Below are 24248 nucleotides of genomic sequence, written 5' to 3'. Positions count from 1 at the left end.
TCTAAGGATATTTACATAAAGAGAGATCTCCAGAGCTTAAGAGTTCAGCTGGGATAATGCAAAGCAAAAGCTTTACAATCTGCGGCATGCATATGAGACAGTGGATCTCCAAAACAGATTTATCTCAGGAAAGGGGTGTGGGGAAAGGTACTATCACCCTGCTCTTGTAGAGTGACAGTAGATCAGATAAGCCTGTTGGATCTCTTACCTACAGCTTCTGTTCCTCATTCAGTCAACAAGTCTTAAATGAACAACTGTTAAACACAGCTGCTTCTAACCAGCCCCTTGCAAAAAAATTGATGGCATTAGAGCTGCAAGAAGGGAAAGTAACTGGGGGATAAAGGAAGGTGAGAATAAAGAGATCATCAAGTTTCCGTTTAAGTAGATTTTTCCACCCCCACTGGTGAATTTAAAGAACTTGCTGCAGAAATGCTGAAGTAACATATGGAAGTAATAACTTCAAGTCACAAATAATTCTTTGCCTGTCCAAAAGGCTAAAAATCTACTCATTTCTAGGACTGAATGATGAAAAATACACCACACCAAGTGGGATGTTAAATACTTCAGGAAAATCTGGTTTAGTGGCCACTATGCTATAATCAACTCGTCTAGCATTAAGTTAGCCACAAGCCAGGTCTGTCTCACTCAGTCACACTACTCAACAGCTATGTGACATGGCCTCATAAAATGGACTTGTATGTTGAGGGAGGAGAATAAAGCAGTATAAAGTCATGTTCCATTCTAAATACATCGGTAGGATGTGGGGTGTCTCTAGCAATTAGAACAACAAAACAAAAACCCAACAACTTTGAAAGCTATTAGAGTTGATTATGAAGTTTCCATTATAAATAATTTTTATAGTATATGACTCAAAAATCAGGGGAAACATCTGATATCACTGTGTTCAGAGCTCAGAGAGAATGCCTGTTGCTGGATCAGAGCCCTGCTAATGGTACAAGGGAGGTGAAAGGGGCCAACATGACAACAGGGGCAGCTTCAGCCCCTGGAAAACAAGGCAGAGTTTTAAGTTCAATTTCCCAATTGCAGACTGTTCAATGACACCAGAAAGTGGAGTGCGTGGGTGGCACACGCAGTAAGAGATCCTAAAACCCTGTAATGTACAAACCCAAAACCCCATAGGATAGATCAATATTTTTATATGAGAGAAAGGTACCCTACCCATAGATGCAAACAAGAGAAACTTGCGCAGAAGAGATTGTGCAAGGTCCTCTACCTCTTCTGATGGGACCAAGGAATAAGTGGTACATTACCTATGAAGTCTGAAAGCAGAATCACTTACCTAATGCTGTCACCATCACACTGACTGGTGCAGATGTCCTCTCTACCACCTTATGCCAGCTCCCATTGTGCAGTGGTACCCAGACAGCTGCTTGGCAGAAGTAGTAGCCAGAGTCTTCCACATCCACATCACGTACCAATAGGCGATAGGAATTCCTATCTACGTGGCTCAGGCTGATGAGAGTTGAATCACTGACAACAGAATCACGGTCCATGCTCAGCAAAACCTGAGCATCTGACAAGGTATCATCAGGCGACACAGAAAAATACCACATCACCTCTGCTTGGAAAATACCACTCCTATCCGTTGTGATGTTGCATGTAAGATCCAGGGAGTCTCTTTCGGTCACAGACACATTGCTTGTTGAGATGACCACATCTAGAACTTAGAAATGAAGAGACAAAAAATTCAAACAAAAAAATGTATTTTTTTTAAAAAAGAGTCCGCTGTAAGTTACCCAGGACATCACATTCTATTAACAGAAGCTTTTGAAGTAGCTCAGTAGCCCTGCCTTCAAATGCCTGTTGAGCTGCACAAGGGAAGTACACATCAGTCAATCAAGGAATGTGTGATGAGGGCAGGGGGAGGAAGGGAGGGAGAACAGGGTTTTTATAACTCAACAGCAACTGGTCCATGAAGGCTTTGTCTCAATCACAGACTGCATATCACCTTCATACAGCAGGAAAACACGTACAGTATTTTCCATTCTCAGAGGAGGGACAAGGTGTTTTGGGACCATCTCTCAGAAGAGAAAGCTGCGTGTGTTGTTTCTTAACCTCAGTGCAAATCATTCACCAAGTTACCTGGCCACCACATCTCTTTACTTGCTCGTTCCCTCATTCTACATTGCCTAAAATTTAGATGCACGGCGCAGTGCAGCACCATTCCCACAGTGTGTAATGCAGTTGCTCTTAAAAGTCTCAACTGAGGCCAGCACACAGGGCTGCTACAGCAGTGCTCTTCTCAGCAGATCTACAACCAAGACCATGAGCAAGAATACAGATTCCTGCCTTAGGCAGTTAGGTCTCGGGTAGAGATTAGCGACTTCTGCGTAAACCTGTGATCTGTAACATAATTGGTACCCATCTGTAAAAGCTTTCTAGGATTATCATCAGGAATGAGAGACAACATGTAACAGCCAGAGCCAAACTGAGCAGCCACAACTATTGCCAATAAAACCAAGCAACACTCATCTCACCGCTCACCACCTGATAGCACAGAGCAGTCAAACTGACAGAGGGTATCAAGCCCCACCCGAGTGGTAAAACAAAGTCCGCTGTCTGATTAGTATCTCATCAGGAATTCCCTCACTGTCTTGTCGTGGGATTGGCATCAGGAGGAAAGCCTGGTTAATTTAACAGACTAATACCAGAACACAAAATAAGACTCATCTGCAAGGTTATGAGCAGCATTTCTCCAAGGAACACTTCTGTCTTCATGAAATAGTGACAGGCGTTCAGAATCTGGCAGTATATGCCTACAGAGGGACTCAGAGTTTACCCATGTGTTTATTCTCAAGGCTCCTTTTTTGGTTACAGACGTGTATGAAGGCCTCACTTAGGGTTATACACCTGTTATGCAAGGCACTATTAAAAAGAGCCATAGAAGAACAACGTTGGGTCCAAAGATGTCATAATTTTAGGAGATGAAAGTGATGAGCAAGTAGACAGAAGAACAACAACAGAAAAACCCCCACACAGTTACACAAATAACCTGTGCATTACTTTTTTCATTAGATATGTTAATTCATCTTTTGGGTGGGTTTTAATGTTTGTTTTAAATTTTCTTTCTACAAATTCAACCCCACAGTTTACAACAGGTGAGAATGAAGAAAGTGCAACAATCAGGCATACCCCATCTACAACTCAAGTTCATTCTAGCATGCAAGTGCAGAGGTTTCAGATATCAACACTAGATGCTCTTCAAGTCCTACTACAAGATGTGTGGGTTTTACCAGAGAATAACCTATCCCATTTAGCATAACTTTAAAGAAAGCCTTCATGTCCATGACAAAGTGCCAGGACTGCTAATGATTGAGCTAAAAAAAGAAGGCAAGAACACCCTAAACAAAAAACCCCCAAACAAACATAAACAGACACTCAAACCACATTAAAAAAACCCTGCACTACTACTGGTCCTGCCTATTCTCACCCTGTTTTCAGCCACTGATTAAACCCCACCTACTTAAACCAAACTCTCCAGAAGTACAACAAAACAGATAATTACAGGTCTTAATTAAGCAAGCCCTGCCTCAGCAGAGAGCATCTGCAAGCTTTACTGTGTAACAGACACCCTGAAAAAGAGGGGGCTGATAGCAGGTGAAATTTGACAGGATCAAAGTACCACCAGCATCCAAATGATCTAGCCAAAAAAACCTGAGCAGTTCTGGGTTTTCCCTGTAGTGATTAAAGGATTACAAAAATGAAAAGACACCCTTACTGTCTGAACACTTCTAAAATATCATCATAATCTCACATTTCTGAGAGACCATCATTGCCTGTTTTTCCACCTATTGAGCGACAAGATGCATCACCCCCCGCTTTCCCTCCTCCAACTAGCAGTGGTAATCCTAATGCAATTAAGTGCTTAGTGCATCTACTCCTGAAATCTATGTGGGCAGGGATATTTGGATACCATCAGCACAGCACTATATGTATTTTTTGTATCCTTAGTGAAGCATGCAATGATGTGTTTAACAGAACCATTATTGTCCTAGACCCCTGCCAACATGGTGGAACAATCAGACCAATGATCCAGTGTCCATGACAAAAATCACTGGATAATTTGTCCTGTTAAATTATCACCGCCTTCCTCCTCTCTCTTGATCTTTCTATGCTATTTTAACAAACAACATACAGAAAAGCTTCACATCTGTCACTGAATCACAAGCCACTTTTACAGTGGAAGTGCAGCTGCTTAGTGCTGTGGGACAACCCTATGTTAATGAGAGAACAGAGGGAAGGTTTGGGGTGCTCAGGGGTTTAATACAATGTTTATTTAAGAAATGTAAAACCCAGAAGTGGACTAAGTATGAGATACAATCTAGATCTAGGCATCTAAGAGGTTCCAGTCAATCCTTCCATGTCATCAAATCCATTATTTTTCTCCCCAAAATAAAAGCTAGAAAAATGATGCCAAGCATTTTCTATCAACTCAGATGTAAACAGGCCAGCAATCCAAACAGCACTCTAGGTTCTCCTGGAATGTATCCTCATTTAGGTCAGCTTACTCAATTTCTGCTCTCAAAGTATCACAGTCTGGACACAGCACTGCTGTAGTTACAAGCTGTGACCCCAGCCCATCAGTAACACTCACCAGTCCGTTGGATTGCCACACTTGCTATCTCCACGTTCTTCTCCTGAATCTTCTGCCATGAGCTATCTGTCCCTCTCACCCATTCGCTCACAAGACACCTGTAGGCACCCGCATCCACTGACGAGGCCTGGGATACAGATAACCGATACGTGTCATTTGCTCCTGTGTCCAAGCGGATATCTCCATTACGGTAGTGTTCTTCATAGCCAGGACCCGGCTGGAATTTGCCCTCATGAGTCAAAGACAGGATGTCCCGCCAAGTTGATCCACTTTTGATTTGCCAAGTCACATGCAGGTGAGTGTGCTCCGGTGAGGTGGTAACTGCTGAGCAGCGCAACTTGAAGGAGTCACCCTCAGACAGCCTAAGAGACGTTGAGGAACGTGCTTTTGAACCACTCACCGATAAGCCATCAGAAATCACTATTTAAAAAAAAAAAAAAAAAAAGGCCAAAAGACACAATCATCATAAAACAGAAGCAAGAAGAGAACACCCACACCTACCTGTTCAGATATGAGGCAGTAAGACTACCACAGAGCAACACTTGGCCAGCCATTCCTTCTTCCACACAAATATATTCCAGGAACAAGCAAATTCAGCTGAAAATCCATTAAAGGAAGTGCTCCACTTTAAACAAGCCAAGACAAGCATTCAAATTCATTTATCCTTCCTCTTGCTTTAGTTTCTCATCCAAACATCACCATTCTGACTACTCACATCCAGAACCACATTGATTTTCATGGGAGTAAAAGATAGGACACTTAAAAAAACCATAGTCTCCCAAGTTATTACCGAAGAACCCTAAATGAGAGAGCAAAGCTAGGGCATGGCTGCAGTATCAACACACTAAAGGGGAAAAGGAAGATTACCTCCTTCATATAGAAGGATCCCTAAATGACACTGTAAGTAAGAAAGAGAATACAGGCTGTGTTTTTACCTGGTTAGCCTCTCTACCCAGAGGCTTAGAGACATTAAATATTTGCAGACATCTGCAGAAAACCCACTGCTTGGTTTTCCCATTTTTATTTACATATTTACTAGACAGAAAAAAAAGGAAAGTTGTGTTTATAGTAAACAGCCTGTCTTCACTTCTTCACCTCACTTGCCTTTGTTATCATACTTCCCAATTTTCAATTTTGACTTTAGGAGAATTAAACAGGAATAGGGAGAAGAAAAAGAAAAAAATAAATCACAGTGTTCATAAGCAACAGAAATTCAACTTTCTTAAGGGTACATCTATAACCAATATCAAAAACAAATTTAGAGCACACCTCACTTTTCAGAAATACCTTTCACTTGGACCTCTGCATCGTAATTTCCCTGAACAGTGGCATCAGTGCTGGGCGTGGAGCATTTGTATCTCCCTTGGTCAGTTGGCTGGATGTTTCTAATCACAAGTTCCACAGCATCGTTGCTGCTCCGTCTCAGTTTGATATCCCCGTGGCCCACACGTTTTTGGTACTCCTCAGAGGTGAATGTAGGATCCCAGGTACTCACTATCCGCACGAAGTCAGTGTCCCGGGAGAACTCCCAGTCAAAGTTCTGTTCACTGGGTCCATCATAGTCGCTAACACTGCAAGGAATCACCACCTCTGTGCCCATGACTCGAATAAGAGGACCTTTGGGCACTCTCACAACACGCCCTCTGCAGAAAGCTACACAGGCGAATAAAGAGAAAGAGAACACACAGTTAAAGGAATTACCAGGACAGGCTTTGATTTTAAAAAAAAAAAAAAAACAAAACCAAGAAATAGAATCAGGTTGGGCACCCCACTCTGCAGAAAGCAAGAACTAGTGAGAGCAGTATTTCTCATTAACTTTTAATCTTACTGGAGCAGAAGCCCCTAAACACACCATTTTTAGTATGGGCAATCTTTGTTTCATTGCTTATTTAGTAACACATTAGGTAACAAAATACTGAGGGAGAGAAAATTGTAGGGAGGAAGGAAAAAAAAGGGAGAACCAGCTATCGATCCAATGGGTAGCAGTTTCTTTACTACAAGCCAAGTGCTATGTGAGACACTTAAACAATATTAATAAGTGGTTTTCATTACCTCAGCTAGGGCATAATCTAATCAGGCATTTTTATAAGTCTTCTGCTAACATCAGTAGAGGGTTCGAAGTAGGAAACTAACCCTCTTCTAGCCTGAGGGCAGTAAGAATGGTCAGTTGACATTCTCCAAAAATGAGTGTAGTCACTTCTGCCCTTAAGATTCATGGCTTCTCTAACACAGGTGAGCTTCCTTGCCTTCCTAACTGATTTAAAAGAAAGAACTGATTTCAACAAAGTTTGCTTAACAGATTTCTGCAACCACACCTGTTTCTAGCACACATTTCCTCTTTGGTGGAAGTCCCAAAACATGGGAGCATGAGTAGAGCACAGCAGAGGAACACAGTGTTCAGACCGTGTTTTGTGGGACTGTGTCGCTAGGAGGACAGAACGACAGCAGCAGTTCTCTGCAGAAGGCTGGCAAAACAGTATGTTATGCTCCAGGCAAAAGTGTGAACCACTTACCTAGCCAGAGGACCTGGCAAAGACACAGCAGGAGACTTTTCTGGTTGATTTGGCTCTGTAGCCCAAAGAATAACCCCAGCAGCTGCACATGGATTTTGGCAGGTTCTTACTTCCCAAAAGAGCAAACTTTTCATAGCTCCGACCAGAGAAATCTTTTCAGTCTCCAAACATGAACAGCCTACTGCATCCCACCAGCCCCATATCTATAGCAAAATATTTTACCAGCCAGGTAGAACAGGAGAAGCCAGAACACTAGAGGACAGATCTTGCTAAAACCAAGTAGATGGCCATAACAACATCAAAAGCAGTTGGACCAAAAGGTTGATCTGAGATACCACAGAAGCAAAGCCAAATTTAAACAAACAACGCACAAAGTCATCTTGCTGTAGATTAAGACTCCACTCGTGGTTCAGAACTATCATGGCAATAGGTATCCAGGTGTGGGCAAAGAAGTTAGTCTCGTGAAGAGAAACCACCCACTGAGGAACGTGTTATAAAGTGCAGCTTGTCCCCTCCAGAGCAACATGGAGAAGGATCAAGATTTCTGTGGGCATTTAAAAACCTACACAAGCAGCTGCACATGCTGAGCATAACTACAGAGAAAAAGTGTATTTCTACCCCCAGTTACAGTTCAGCGAACAGTTGAACCAAGGACTGACACTGTCTTTACCCCCCTGGTTCATAACTCCCAGCATGCTCTTTGCCTTACAGGCTGTTCACGTGTACAGGCTCAGTCGTAACAGTCCAATTTCCTCATTGCCATGACCTTCTGTATTCAACATTAGTACTTCATTAAACTTATTTGTAATACAGACTGGGGTTAATCTCTTACCCCTTATATCCCTTCAAGGAGACAGTTGTTATGTACCTGATCAAGTGATTGACTAGTCCTAATAAGGAAGCTGGACTTCTCTGCACCATTCACATGTGAATTGAAGAAGAAAACCTCCACTGCCAATGTATTGGTTCCACAAGCAGCTGTCTTTAAGGACATCTCTAAACATAAGTACCATATAGGAAAATCACTGATACAGAAAAATAACCTACGAAAAAAAAATAAAGCTGCAGGGCTCCGATATATTTCCTCACTAGGTCTTAGGTTGCAGCCCCATTCAATCCTTCAACTTATCCTCTTACAGAAAGAGGTAACAGCAGCAGGTAAGCTTTAAAACGCTGCTGACAGCCAAACCAGCTTTCAGCAGACCAGTGTGAGAGGTCAGCTCAGGATCCTGACTGAGGGCATTCCTCAAACGCTGACATCCCTCTAGAAAATACTCTCCTGAGACACTGAAACAAGCAGACAACACTGTTCCACGTGTGTCTTCAACTGTAGACCCACATACTGTGCACTGCACTAATCCAATCTAGAGGTGACAAAGGCATGACTAATGTGGCAAGAGCTCCACATTTGTGTTTGAGATTAGCACCGACAGCTCAGTTTCTCTTCTTCCAAGGTCACTAAAGACCCTTTGACACTAAATGGAGGTAGGGGGTGATTAGCACCTTCATAAGAGAAGGCAGGCCAAAGGGAAAGATAGGGGCACAGGGACTCCTCAGCGGGATCTGTTCAGAGTCCGTACCCTATTGCTGTAAAGCAATGACTATCCTGCTCCTCACAGCACAGTGCCACAAGCAATTCCAGTTTAACACAAAGTTGGAAGGAGGGCAGTGGAACAGGCTGTAGGAGAGAAGAGGGACAGCCTGTAACAGTTATAATTGCGTACTTTACAAACAATAACATTTGTTACTGCTAAGATAAATTAGGATTCTCATAAGGGAGGAGCACACAGAGATGGCATCACAAGATAAAAGAACGAGAACTTACTGCAGAGCATCTGTTGCGCCCTGCCCACAGTTAAGGAGGAGTGTGCACGGGGCAGACACTCCAAGGGTGAGCTGCATTTCTAGGTGACCCAGGAGGCTCAGTACCTAGCAAGCTGTGAATTCAGGGTTCTGCCTTTTGTCCTGCAGAAGTCAACAGCAAGAGTATCCCTAGCTACTAAATAAGGTGTTATGTTCTTTGCTGTGCATTAAGAATTAACCTTTCACGTAGCTGTAGCAGAAGGCACAGAGCTACAGACACTGATCTTGGCAAGAGATGAGCTCCATTTTTACTCTAGCAGACAAATGAGGAGCTTTTACAAGTATTTTATTCTCACAGTGCCCTGTGTTACTCGCATACACACCCTCCCTCTTCCCAGAGCAATCAAAGTTCAGCTTTCATGATAGGAGAGCTTCAAACTCTGTAAATTTGTTGGAAACATTTATTTTTCATGACACCTAATATATTTCACTGTTAATATAAGGTGACATAATCTTAATGAAATCACCTGAATCTCATTATAACTGTAGAAACAAATGGAGCAGGACAGAACAGTGTATACACTAGTGACAGAAAACAACAGAACTTTGACAATTCAGTATTTTTCAGTATCACTGAGACCAAAGTAGGAACTCAGTAGCTGGCTCTGTATCATAATTGCCTAAATACAAAAGTTTATTTTTACAGAGTTAGCAGACCACCAGATGAAACTGCAAGGAACTATTTTCCAAAATAAAAGGTAATGGAGCTCCTGAAAGAAGTCAGGAGACAAACACAAGAGATGAGGCTGGTTCCTTGGGCTCATTAGACAGGTGACAGGACTACCAGGCAACACTGGTGCTTTTGCAGGGCTGGGCCAGAAACACCCAAAAAGTAGGGCAACCACAGAGTCTTCATGGCTGTTTGTCAAGCACTTGATTAGAGCATTCTCCCAAGGGAAGACAATAAATAATCCACCAGGAACATGGGCAAAGTGTGGCTCAAGGTAGAATAATAAACTGGGACCTGCCATATTAATAATACAGAGGCAAGATAGCCCAGACATAGTCTAGACAGTTTTGAACCAGTGTTTGTTCCCTAGCAATGGTCCATGAAGTACTTAAATTTATTTGTCCCATCACCTAGATGCACCATCTCATTGCTGTCATTAAATGACATTCTTTCAGAGTGGAGAACAAGGAAATCAGATGATTGGATAGGTTGTGAAGTCAATCAAAGTACATTACATAGCAACCTGTCATTTTTAGAATAACCAAGAAAACAAGGCAGCAGAATTGTGCAGGATCTACAGAACAGGTGGTCTGTTTAAACTCTCAACAAGCTACACAACTCCAAGGAAAGGGCTGGTGAGGATTTCCTCTTTGATTAGGGACATTGCTATAGATGAGGAAAGTCTTCTAGGAGCTTCATCTTCAAACAGGTTTTGCATCTACATGTGATTTATGAAAAAAACAAGACAAGTAGTAATCTGTGGAGTCACCCATTAGGCTGAGAAGGTATTACCATTGCAAAGAACACACTTCTGCTTCAGCACTCTTACACAAGGTGCTTCCTCTAGCCTGCTAGACAGCTCTATCTAATAAGGAAACATGTTCCCTTAGCAGCCTAGAGAAGGAGGTCAACTCTACATCTGCCAGCCAAGGGCAAATGCAATGTGACATCCAGTAGGAAGCCAATTAAAGCCAAAAAAGTAAGAGCTGAAGAATGAGTGAATTGGCTCAGACTAAGCACTCGAGCCTCTGCATGAGGAAGACTTAGAAAACACAGTCCAGCTCCTCAACCAAGACAGTCATGGGAGACACAGCAACAACTTTGCTGACACCTTTCATCTCAAAAGAGCTTTCTGAACAAAAGGTTGTTTCATTTGCCAACTAAACATTACCATGTCTGGGAAGGAAATACAGCAGCTCTTTCAAATTCACAACAGTTTATGACAGGAAAAAATACTGCAGCCAGCTTTGCAAATGGTGGTAACAATTTTCCTTCCCTGAACTCCTCCATGTATTTTCAATCTAGACATCACTTTGCTGCAGCACTGTGTAAATAAATGAGAGGGTTGAGCAGGAACAACCCTTCTTGTGCCACACTGAAGAAAAAGCAATGGATTCCCCAACATTAAAGCTGTGCCCTCTGCCTCCTATTTCTAACAAAATTGCAAATCTCCCACTTCTGTACTGCACTGTTTGTGATGCGTGAAGCCATTTTACCAAATGGAGAAAAAAAAATTTAATTTTTGCATCTTTTTTTGTCCCACCAGAGAGACAAGTCCACACAAATCATCTTCCTCCATTTTGAAAGTGAACGGATCAGGCTCCCGCTGAGAGGCATTCAGTGACTTTCCCTAGCAAGCAGGCAGGTGAAGGGACAGATAGCATGCCACACATTCACAGGCTCTTCTCTGGGGAAGGAGAACCAAAATGTATCAACATGGGAGATTATAATCCTTATCTCCAATCTTCCCCTTGCCTCTCCTCCCAGCTCCAATTATTATCAGGCAGCTACACATCAAGAATGTCATCTGCAACTATCCGGGAGACAAAGAACAAGTCATAACAAACATGCCTACAGTGTTTGAAAAACCTTTCAATACTGTTAACACAATATTTTTTTTTTTAATATATAACATGATTTTCCTAGAAGTGTTGCATTTACACAAACGGTGTATTGCTTTGGGATTCCCCCCCCTTTTTAAATGCAATCAATTAAATTTTCTATCCTTCACTGTATATGTATGAGAGGAAAAATCAGAGAGATTAAGCAGAATAGAAGGAATTTCTTTAAGTACCAGAAATGCAGCTAACTATTGACATTTCTTTACTGGTCTCAAAAAGAAAAGAAAAAACTTAAACAAGTGACATCTCTTACCATTCCTGCTCAACACACAACAAATTCATACTTTTCTTTCCAGTGCAGATAAACACACAGTAGGGGTTGGGATCTATGTAACAAAGTGGGAGGCTCTTACTACTCTTTCCAAATGACAAAGTTTAGATTGCCCTAATCAGCAGAAGCAACCAGCACCTTTACAACCAGACAGCCTGCACAGGTAAGGAACAAGGGGCTCCTTTAAAAGAGACTACATTTGATTCCTTATGTCAAAGCTGTAATCACCACAGTAGCCCAGAATCATCAGAAGCATGCAGGGCTCCCTCCATAGCTTGCAAGCCAACAGTACTATTACACCTCCCTGACTGCAATACACTCTACCAAAAAAAAAACCACCAAAACAAAACAACCCAAACTGATAGATTTTTTTATGGCTTGAAAGATCTGCAGCATATCATCTGAAGATAGAGAAGAGTGAATGAAAGAGTCCATGAGAGACACATTTACATTGTTCTTTCCCAGGCGGCTAGGATTCTTTTTTTAGATAATGTAGAGCTCTTATCAAAAGGAATTAGCCTGGGTGTAATTGCTTAAAACCCATTATCTCTATCAGGATGAAGAAACGCATACTGCATCTTAAGTGAAGCCTCAGAAATGCTATCAAACTGCAAGGCTGCTGGATTGCTCTAATCTCCATGCCATCTGAGGTATCTCAGAAAAGCCATGTCTCCAGCACTGGCTGAAAAATGCAAGTACCCTCCCAGTTGGACTCCATCCATACCATGTGGATTAAGATTCACGTGAAAGGATTAAAACAACCTATTGTGCAGCACAGTAACGACCTGATGTCTCCCCCATTCAGCCTCCTCACCCACCACCCCAAGAAAAGGCATTTCAAATGCACCTAAGCAAATGACAAGGCTTTCACTAGCACACAGTTCTTAGTTATCACAGAACCACAGAATGGTTTGGGTTGGATGGGACCTCTACAGATCATCTAGTTCCAACCCCCCTGACATGGCCAGGGACACCCTCCACTAGATCAGGTTGCTCAAAGCTCCAGCCAATCTGACCTTGAACACTTCCAGTGATGGGGCATCCACAATTTCTCTGGGCAACCTGTTCCCAGGCCTCACCACACTCACAGTAAAGAATTTCTTCCTTATATCCAATCTAAAGCTTCAGTTTACAACTCCTTGTCCTGTCACTACAGGCCTTGATAAAGTCTCTCTCTGTCTTTTTTATAAGCACCTTTTACATATTGAAAGGCCACAACACAGTCTCCCTGGAGCCTTCTCTTCTCCAGGCCAAACAATGCCAACTCTCTCAGCCTTTCTCCTAGAAGAGGTGTTCTGGCCCTCCTCTGGACCCGCTCCAACAGGTCCATGTCTTTCTTGTGCTGGGGCCCCCAGAGCTGGACACAGTACTCCAGGTGGGGTCTTATGAGAGTGGAGTAGAGGGGATGAATCACCTCCCTCAACCTGCTGGCCATGCTTCTTTTGTTGCGGCGCAGGATACGGTTGGCTTTCTGGGCTGCAAGCACACATTGGCGGCTCATATGCAATTCTTCATTCACCAGTATTCCCAGTTCTTCTCTGCAGGGCTGCTCTCAATCTATTAATCCCTCAGCCTGTACTGATATCAGGAATCATCCTGATTCAGGTGTAGGATCTTGCACTTGGCCTTGTTGAACTTCATGAGACTCACAAGGGCCCACTCCTCAAACCTGTCAGGGTCTCTCTGGATGGCAAATCTCTAGATGTCCCTCTAGCAAATCAACTGCACCACTCAGCTTGGTGTCATCTGCAAACTTGCTGAGGGTGCACTCAGTCCCACTATGTCATTAATGAAAATATTAAACAGTACCAGTCTTAATACATAGCCTGGAGGGACATCACTTTTACTCATCTCATTTGGACACTGAGCTGTTGACTGCAATTCTTTAGATGCAGCCATCCAACCAATTCCTTATCCGTTGAGTAGTCCATCCATCAAATCCATATCTCTCCAATTTATTGACAAGGATGTTGTATGGGACTGTGTCAAAGGCCTTACAGAAGTCAGGGTAGATGACATCAGTTGCTCTTTCCTTATCCACCAATGCAGTTCACTGCATCATTGAAGACCACCAGATTATTCAAGCAGTTAGGTTATGCTATGGTGCATCTTTCCATTTCCAGGAGTCCTTCTGCTTAACTGTTAGATGTTTGCTGCCTTATATGGCTAGTTACCTAAGCTCTAACTGTCATCAATGGAGAGAAGCTCTCTGAAAAACTTCTCTCCCACTGCTGTTTATAGTTAGAGCCTAGGGAGACAACTACCTGTGCTCAGCAGAAAAACTAGATTTTCCATGCTTCTTCCCACTCCTTTAAAAAAAAAAAAATAAAACCCCCAACACATCAACAAAAACACCCCACCAGTCTTACTCTAAATACACAAAACACACCAGCACAATGGGCCAGATGAACATCCAGTGAGTCAGACGATCTGTTCTGCCCAAAACAAGTGTCTGGATGGTGTTACTGTGGATAAATACATAGTAATTGGCAAGTTCAGATCTGGAAACAGCAATCAGAAGGCCTTGTTATTTAAAAAAAAAGACAGGGACAGTAAGAAAACAATACTTCACCATATAAAATATGCTATATCACTGCAGATAGTCAGCAGATCATCTGATCACTACCCAAAAAGGTCTATTTTGAAAAAGCCTCACTGAACTGTCTCACAAGAAGGAAAGCCTCCTTCTTCTGCTATGTCTTTCTGTGAAGGCAACTGCAACAGGCAGAATTGCCTCTCTTGCTAGCTCTAGGGCTATCAGGAATAAAGGAGTTCACCTGTTCAGCTTCCCCATTTTGAAGACCAGCTGACTGGCATCTCTTTCACCCAAGCACACAACCCATTTCAATTCTTTGCCAAAATGAGCCACAGTGATTTGCTTAAGTGCTTCTGTGGATTATTCCTGCTACAATACAGGAGAAGAGACTGGTAAACTACAGTGGAAGCTTGTAAGGCAGAAATCAGGCTGCATATGCAGTACTAATTAGAGTGTAAAACACTGTTGCCGGCTGCCGACAGCACAGGTCCCACTGTGCACCACTGCTTTCCAGTCACGGGGAGAGGTATGCCGCTGGACAGTAGAGCAAGGCATACAGCAGGTAGAGGGAAAAGGAGAAGCCATATAAACCTTTCCCAGCTATGCAAAGCCAAAGGCTAGTTTGTCAAACAGGCAGAGAACTGTGGCACCACTGGTCCAAACAGAACAAATATCTAACAGGCAGAGATAATACTAAAGATCATGTTTTAGATTCCTCTGAATGTCAAACAGCTCCATCACATATGATCTCTATTTCCTTTCCCTACCACTGACTGACAGTTGAAGATAAAAGGCTGTTATCTAAAGAACTACTTTTCATAAGTCTCCAAAAATGCAGCTGGGAGCAAAAAGGGAAGGAGAAAACCAAAGCAAAACACAATGAAATGCAAGACCCATGCCACTTCTTCCGGGGTCTCACCTGAAATACCTGTCCCTGCTAACGACCTTCATTTACTTTCCTCCAAATAGTCTTGCAGAACTCCACTTTTACCCTACTCTGCCAGAGCAGCCTGTTGAGGTTACCTGGTGACATCTGACCCAAAAAGTCCTGGGGCTCTAGAAGTGGTACTTAGACTGCCATAGAAGACAGGTGATTTTCTGTTTTTCTGCCTGGGAAGCAATTTGTGTTGCCAGAGGAGAGGTTCAATATGTTACATTCTAAGGAAACAGTTGACAAAGCAGTAAAGCCCACAACTCAAAGCTGAAGAGCTAGCACAGTTGGAAGCAGGGCTGCAAATATTTACGGAAATGCTGCATATAAAGTATCTTCACATTTTCTTTAACGAGGAGGAAGGACACAAGTTAAAAACTGTAATACTAATTCCAACTCAAGAGGAGTGCATACATTTACCAATAATTTTAAAAAAGTCCTCGAACTGGAATATAAAGAATTAAAATTAGTGCTGTTCTGCAACATCATGGACTTGCACTTATCTCTTATCTTAAATATTTCCCAAAGCAGTTGGAACTGAGCAGAGCAGTCCAAATCCATTCACTCTATATTGCAATTTCCTCTGGGCAGAGACCAGCTATCTTCTTTGCTCTGTGTGGAATGCAGCACACCACTAAGATTAAACTGAACTTTCTTCGGATTTAACTGGAGAAAACAATCAGATCAGATAGATAATTTCTAAATCAGCATCTATGTTAACTAAAAACATACAGTGACTGTGAAAATCCAAGACAAGACAAAAAATCCAAATCCCAGACAAGATCATGTTAAACTATAAAAGCTAATACATTTTTCAACCAGTATGATTTTAACCAGCACATAGCACCTAGCAGAGGTGAGAATGCTGGAAAGCTAGGAAAAAGTATTTTTATCAAATTTAAAAGAGGCACATATAGCAATATCCATGTGTTTCACAAATCTATAATTTCATAAATTATACATTTACAAAAGGAAATACTAGGTTTTGCAGTGTCTGGGTTTTTTTGTTGTTGTTGGGTGTTTTTGAGTGTTTTGTTTACCTACTTAAATCTGGTGGCACTCATTCACCACAGTTTAACCCAACACCCCATCCATACCAGACAAAGCCCCGTCTAAAGCCAAATTAAGTCTAAAGATGAGATTTAAAAAGCCACATGCTGTCATAATCCAGACATTATTAATCTTAAACTCCACTTCCCCCAAAATTGTTTTTGGGGATCATTTAAAATCTCAGTACACAAGACGAGTTTCCCAGCAAGCATTCCACTGGATGAGGAAAGGCATCACATAGGCTTCAGCATAAACAGCAACAGAGCAAAGCCTGATGACAACAGTCAGCAGCCACAACGCCAAATAACCCAACACACACATTGGGCTCTCAGACTCTCTAGTTAAGATCCTGAAGGACAGCTTCACTCTGTTTGCATCTGCTGTTGTGAGAGATTATGGAAGGAGGTGGCTGGGCAGGCAGCGAGGCTGCTGGAACTGCTGAACAAGGCAGCATATGGCATTGGCCCACCTTGGCTCCACACTTGACAATTGATTTGCAGCCATAGGAGCCAGTGGATGGATGGATCTCAGTACAGAGTAATCCTTTTTGTCTGTAATTTAATTATCTAACAGTCCTATCTTCACCATAATCAATCTCCAAGAAAGTGGCCACATTAAAAATGCCAACAACAGATGCACAGAGAATGGGTGTTACAGCATGGGAATGAGCGCCTGTGTCTCATCAGCACATGCAGGTAAGTGTAGTAGCACAGCTATTGCCAACTCTTTTGCTGCAGAAGAGGTGCTTGGACAGATTAACCAACTAGACCAAACTCATGCAGTAGAACAGGGGCAGTTAGGAATAGATCACAGGCATTCCTGGTTTCAGTGCTCATTTCACTGTATCGCACTGTTTCTTTACATAAAGATGAAAACAGAAAGATACATACAGCCAGGCAAAGAAGACATAAGCAAATGTAAAGCAGACAGTTAGCTTGTGCTCTATCAACTGAGCCCCCATAGCTCAGAAGCCCCCAGAGGACTTCATTTGGGCACCTACACCACCACCATATCCATACTGCTGGCTGCAACCTGGAAAACCAGAGACCAATGTTTTCCAACCCCTTTTCTCAAAGCCCATAGATCCAATTAGCACTCGAAAGCCAATTTCAGGTCATGCAGAGCAATACTGTTTAGTATGCTAATCTCTATGGAGCCTGCATGTTAGGAGGACAGATATTTTTCTCCTAGACAAGAAGGAATTGTACGCATGCGTGCACGCACAGCATATGATTTAAGAGACATCAAGGCTCTTCCTCCCTTAATACAAGATTTACATAACTAATTCTGTAATTGAGAACAGGACTGCAAGGTATTTACAATACTTCTTGCTGCAGAGCTTTTATTATTTGCTATAGCACTGATGATGAGAAACACTCTTGCCCCAGAAAAGGCAGCTAGTCTGGTCTCTGGCATAAAAAAAGTGGACACATGAAATTACCCCTGTTTCAGGAAGAGAGATTTTTCATTACGGTATTGTTTCCTTCTTGCAAAGGAGAGGGTCAGAGGTTTGGAGGGGACAAGAGGAGGAAAGAGGTCCAGATAAGAAAAAGATGAGAGGTCAGGGACATAAAACATGTAGAAGGCACACAAGGATTCCGGTCAATGTCTTTAAAAGGGTCTGTGTAACCCCCACACAGACCATTAAATAAGACTACCCCCAGATGGGTCTGCAAAACAGCTGGCTTTAAAAACAGGCATGCGACAGCACTATTATTTGAAAGAGACAGATGCCAACACAGACAGTTCTGGAAACACAGGAAAAAGCTTCACAAACAACATTCAGATCAATCTCGTTTGTTGCATTAAGACTCCTGAAAATTGAGAATAAGGTATTAATTTGATCAGTAGATTGAACTCAAGACAGCCTGCTTATTTACTTCACTAATATTTAAAAAGCAAAAGAGCTTATTCCCCATCACACAGAAATTTAAGACTGGCAACTGGCACAGTCTAAAAGGAGAGAAGACTGTAGAGGGCAGTTGGTGCTGAGGCCCCAAGAATCACACTGTGCATGTTTGGAGGTTTGCATTGGACCAGGTTTGGTGCCATAGGCCAAAGACCCAAGGGCACCTGAAGCACAGCAGATACGCTCCTCGAATGACACTTCTGGTTCAGTTACATGCAAAGGAATCCTAATTGCACACTCAGATTGCTCCACAGTAAAAAGCAATGTGTAGAAAGTGGGACAGTAAGGAGATTCATCTTAGAAATTAAATCCTCACCCCAACTAAAATGGTAATGAAGATGTAGCCTGCGTGCTCCTAAAGGATACTTAAAGGGCTGTTCACATTTAACTTGAACTTCAGTGTGAAAATGCGAACTCTTCCCTAAATCACAAATGTGAGCTAAGCCATGAACAAATGTATGGCTAGGATATGAAATCCACCCACATTTTGCAGTGATGCTTATCCCTGCTCAATAAATTTAACAGCCAAAGTTTTCAAAAAAAGCATGCAAGAGTCAAAAATTTGCTGGCATTCACTGCCTCTGAGAGCTTGAAGGCAAATTAGCTGTGTAATTAGCTGTCCATGCCCCTGAATTCTACCTCTAGAAAGCTGTTCTCACACGTGAAAGGAAATTGTATTGTATGCAGCTGCTGTTTAATTTACTAGAAGATTAATTTTACTGGACAAAAAGAAGAGACTTTCTGGAACGGGCAGGTATGTGCATGTGGGCAACAAGCAAAAGATTCAGAAACCAGCAGAGAGCTGAACTCCATCATGCAAGACACACACCTGGTACAACTCCACTCCCAATTATCCCAGGCCTGGAGAGAAACAAATTCCTTTGTACTTACACCTTCTAGAGCAAGCAGAACAAAACAACAACAACAACAACAAAAACCCAAAAAAAAAACCACCACAAAAAAAATGAAACACTCCACTCTTCTGACCAAAGTTGGCTAGTTCAAGAAATGAAGAAGTTAAATTTTCAAAAAATCCTGAGCATTAACCTTCTGGGAAACCAAGTCTCTTTGTAAAGTTTCAGGTTCATAGCCTCAAGCCTTCCATCACCTCTGAAAACCTTGCCCTGTATTCAATGCAGGTATTTTGTTATCTCCAGTAACAAAATAGCAAGGGTCATCAATTCAGTACCTGGCTGAAGAAGTCCAGCAGTCTTCCCATGTTCCCCATCACAAATTGAAAGTCTTTTCTACCTTTAGATTATATGCCAGCAAGTTTTCACTGTTACCTGTTTTGATTAACTTGCAGCATTTGCAGTAGTATCTACTCTCACCTCTATAGCCAATACTGAATAGCCTCCCTGGTATACACAGTAACACATAGCACTACAGAATGTCACATACATTTACACTTTTGGGAAGAATTTTATGCTGTTAGACATTTGAGAAAACCCACATGTAGCCATGTAATAAAAGACTGCATCACAACATATTATTGCTTTAAGTCTTAGGAAAGTTTGGCATTCAGCCATTAGCTACTACTTTTCAGACAAGCATGCTTACATACACATCTTAGAGTGTTTCCTGTTATTCCCACTTTTAAGAAATGTATCTCAGAAGCATTTACTTTGCTGCTGTCATTGGCATGCTGTGTACAGGAGGGTCAACACCGGAGGTGATAAAAAGGGAAAGTTATCACACAGTCAGAGATCAGCTAATATGCACCATCACCCAGAACATTTCTGAAGATGAAACTTCAGAGGCAGCCAAATGCAACACCCATGAGCCAAACTCTTGGAGGAAATATCCAAGGTTAAATGTGAGGATACCACTTCTAACTTAGGAAGTCTCCAAGCTATAGATGATCATGAGATGATATACTAGGGTAGTAAAAGGGTGTGCTCACTCTTCCCTTGGCATCTGGTCTTGGCCACTGTCAGAGGCAAGACATGAGGCTGAATGGATCTTTGGTGTTAGCCTTCCCTCTCTTTCTACAGCTTTAGGAAGTAGGAGCTTGGACGAAGTGCCCTTCTACTACTGCAGCTCTGCAGTGGCACCCAGGCTGGTGACTAGGCTGTGCCCAGCAGTGAGAAGACAAAAAAAAAATAATGAAACAACACAGAATTTTCAAGTAACTCTTAAAAATCAGAAGAGAGGGAATCCTTTCAAGCATGAAACAAGAGCGAAAGGCGGGTAGAGAACCAACACGACATTAAAATAGCAGGAGGAGGAAAATACAGTTTTTGAAAGATGCCCAGAGGGAAAATGCTTAATTGTTTCTTTTCTGCTCCAGTCTCCTTGCAGAGCTGTTCTAGGTTACACTATTTAATAAGACAACCTATGTACAAAATAAGCAGCTGTTAATATTTGAGTGAAACTTGGATGTGCTGAAATTATTCAGTAACTAACACTTATAATCAGCTTACACTGAAACAGACAGCAGATTGCATTCACCCTAGGCATCCTCACATTTGCTACATTGGGAAGAACGGTTATGTCCCATAGTACATTGTTCAACAGAACAAAAGACTCCACAGCCAAACTTCATCCTAACAGAGATGGGATGCCATTTTCTGGATCCTGAACTAGTACACATATGTAGCATAAGAACTAAAGACAACATTGCAAGTTCCAAATACCCATTACAAAAGCAATAGTGCACTGCGGACCGTCTCAGAAGTCTCCACCAGCCACTGTATTAACACAAAGAAACAATTTTAACATCAACTGAAATGAAATGATGTCTAGTGCAAACGCAGCAGCTGTCTACCAGCATACAATATAGAGCAGCATAAGAACAGAAGTGCAAAGTACACCACTAATTTAGAAAGTCAAGGGTGTTAAAATTCACCTGGAAAGCTGTAGATGGACTTGGCCACTGACACTAGAATTAGCAGTCCACACTTTTAAACTGTGAGAGAATATTCTTAGTAGTACCTTTTAAGCACCTTTTGACATTTGTGGCTAACAGGTGTCTCCCTGAACTGCCCCCTTCACATGAGGGCAAATGCCCCCCAGGTAACAAAGGAGACATACTCAATGCACAAGAAGAGCCAATATTCCCCAGAGGTACTTCTGATTAGGCCCTGAAAGCCGGAGCGTGAACATTGCTGTCCAACGTGCAGAGCAAGCCCCAGTCTCTTTATCAGAACGTATCCTGGAAGCCGTGTCAAGTCAAGGAGACCTGTTCACCCAGCCTTAGCACCAGAGACGATATGAACCGACATATCCTTCAGAATACAACAACAAAACATGGACCTATACATAAGAAAAACAGGAAGAAAACAGAAATGAGAAATACATTTGTACCACACCAACCTATAGCCAAGAGGCGTTCATTTGGCACATAGGCCTTGAACTCGGGCTGCAAAAATGAACTGAAAGCCTATCTCACAAATGCTGACAAAAAAAAAAGGATAAGCAAGAAAGGCACTGAATTCTGTGCGGTACCAGGAAATTACCCTTGCTCTCATGCGTCATGATAACATCTGAAAAGACAGCATTGCTTGAAAAAGTCAGTGTTATATCCAAGCCCCAGTGGGCAAAAGACAAGGAGTTATGCCTTCATTAATACTCAGAAAGAGACGCAGTATACATGTAGTGAGGCTTCTCAATGGATGGTTTAAAAATAAAGGATCCTCCTCCCAGCTCTGTATCAAGCCATGTCCAATGTCAGCAATACACAACAATTTAAGAATCATAACAAAAAGACTGACGAGCCCTTCACACACAAATACAACAAAACTGTTTATTTCTCTTAATTTCTTCATTGTTTGTAAATTTGTACTTTAAAGCTTCAAAGTACTATTTATACTCCCTGCTCACTTTTCATTTTACTACATCACAAAATCAACTGGGTTTAGCTCTCTTGTTGGTATGGCAGTCATAAATCATGTTAACAGCACTCTTCTATAACAAAGGTTGTTTATTAGTAGAGAGCAATCAGTATTATTACTGTTATAAGAAAGTAACAAAGTACCTAGAAGGCACTCCAGCTGCTGGTGAAGACCTAAATTGAAGAAGGTACATACAGCATTTACAGAGTTCTAGTTAACTATACAACTCTCCTTTTACCTCACCCCCTGCTTCCCCACTTAATTTTGCAGAAATAAGAACAATTTTTTAGAGATTAATGATCTGAAGAGCATTTCTCAGGAGCTTAAACCAGTTAAAATCCACAACATGAAATTAAGACATGTCAAAGAATTCAAGCAGAAGAGCACCAGCCATAATGCAATGCAAGAGCAGCCTACAAATGCCTCCACTGTTTGTAGTTTTATAGCCTAAGTCTACCAGGAGTCAAAATGCAGCATACAAAGCAGGCAACTAGATCAGGTTTTGCTTTTCCCCAGACAAAACATAGATTATTTCAGGAACTTTGGCCCTTTTACAAAGAATCAATAAGCCTTGGACAAGGGATTGCTAGGAAGTCTTAAAGTACAGAAGTCCAATCTGTCCCTAGATTGAAAAAAAAAAAAACCCAAACACTCATTGTCTTTATCATAAAAGGAGATCCTCTTTGCCAAAGAAAACTGGTGGGGTTTTAAAAAAACCCAACAACAGTTTAACACTTGAGTAATTTTTTTCCCTGGGCAGTTTTGTTTAAGGTATTTGTATTTTTGCCTGCCCCATTCACACTACTGTACTTTCATCTATTAGCAGTTCAATGCAAGAAATTAATCTCCCAGAATTCTCTGAGATCCTATTGAAAAAAATCTCTCTACTGATGAAAAGAACCATCTTCATTAATCTGCCTGGCAGATGTATTCTTCCCTTCTAATTATTATGGGAGTTTACAATTCTAATAAAGCTGTACTCACATCATGTTATTCAGATTACAAAATCTCTGGAAAAAGAAAGCTCTCAGGCATGGTGCTGTAAATCATCAAAACCACTTCTTATTCCTAGCTGATAAGCGCTTTAAGAAAGAGTAAGTGTATAGCTGACTGCTAAGAAAGAGTCACAGGCATGGTCAGTCAACTGGTTATCACTGAAGCGATCATCTGTTAAACAGCAAAACTCAACTGATATTATCATTAGAACCCTCTTTTTTTACAGAAAGGGTATATATTTATACACTGTTTAGCCCAAACTGAGTGAAACCCACCCAAACACATTTATTGTAAGCCAAGGCTATAAGTTATCTGTAGATAGCCTGAAACAACAACAGAGGTAAAAGCTGTGTCCTTGAATGTCAACACTGAAAGCTACTAACAAATTTAGCATCACTATTGTGGACTGTTTCAACATTTATATATTTTTGTGGAAATGCGCAACAGTTGAATGACATCAAAGCCAGACTAGGACCACAACACAGTACTAGAGTTACAAGAAACAACCTGCAGGAAAAGTTGAAAATGAGGCTCCTTAACTTCTGTCTGTAAAAGGGAAGAAAAAAGGACAGACTTCCTCATCCTAACTTCACTAGCTCCAGCTAAGCCTAGATGCCACTTAGTTAAATGTTTGTCCCTATTTCCTCCTTAAATGCCAGAAATGGCAAAGGACAGGGAAAGAAAACACTAAGTCATTCCAATTAGTTAATTAGTTTCTATCTCAACATAAAAAAAATTGTACAACAGAGTTAGATGATGCTGGGGGGGCAGGGAGGAGGTGAATCCAGAATGGACAGTGGAATTTCTGTATTACTATCACTATAAATTCAAAGAATGTTCTGCCAACTATTTCATTTTTAGAGCTTACTTGGTTTTAAACTCCAGTTTTACTATTACTTGGGACCTGTGACAGGATGCACGTGGCAGAAATCATCATCAGAATTATAACTTCAAGTCACAGGATAACTGTATAATCTAGTAGCAGCATTTAGTAACCACAGTAGTCTAAGGCAATATTCTATAGAGATCTTTCATTAGACCAGCTGATACAGTCAGAAGAGATGGCATTACAGGTCCTTCTTATGAGACAGATGCAGTGAAGTTTCACATGCACGGTTATACCTTTGCTATCATCCTGTATCAACGAGCACAAACTCAGC

The 24248-nt window shown here is 41.7% G+C and overlaps 1 protein-coding gene across 1 annotated transcript in view; it reads right to left on the bottom strand.

The window, feature by feature from the left end:
- The window catches only part of PTGFRN (prostaglandin F2 receptor inhibitor), a 71550-nt gene that overhangs the window by 34811 nt on the left and 12491 nt on the right, over positions 1-24248 (bottom strand). Inside the window, exons 2-4 of the mRNA XM_075768892.1 lie at positions 5903-6268; positions 4616-5035; positions 1301-1684 (exon numbers count right to left, since the gene is read on the bottom strand). Coding sequence (XP_075625007.1) covers positions 1301-1684; positions 4616-5035; positions 5903-6268 — 1170 coding nt within the window. The remainder of the gene's footprint in view (positions 1-1300; positions 1685-4615; positions 5036-5902; positions 6269-24248) is intronic.

The sequence above is a fragment of the Balearica regulorum genome, chromosome 1 (genome assembly GCF_011004875.1).
Source record: "Balearica regulorum gibbericeps isolate bBalReg1 chromosome 1, bBalReg1.pri, whole genome shotgun sequence".
NCBI lineage: Eukaryota > Metazoa > Chordata > Aves > Gruiformes > Gruidae > Balearica > Balearica regulorum.
The sequence above is the reverse complement of the archived record's forward strand: the minus strand, read 5'-3'. Positions and strand labels throughout refer to the sequence as shown.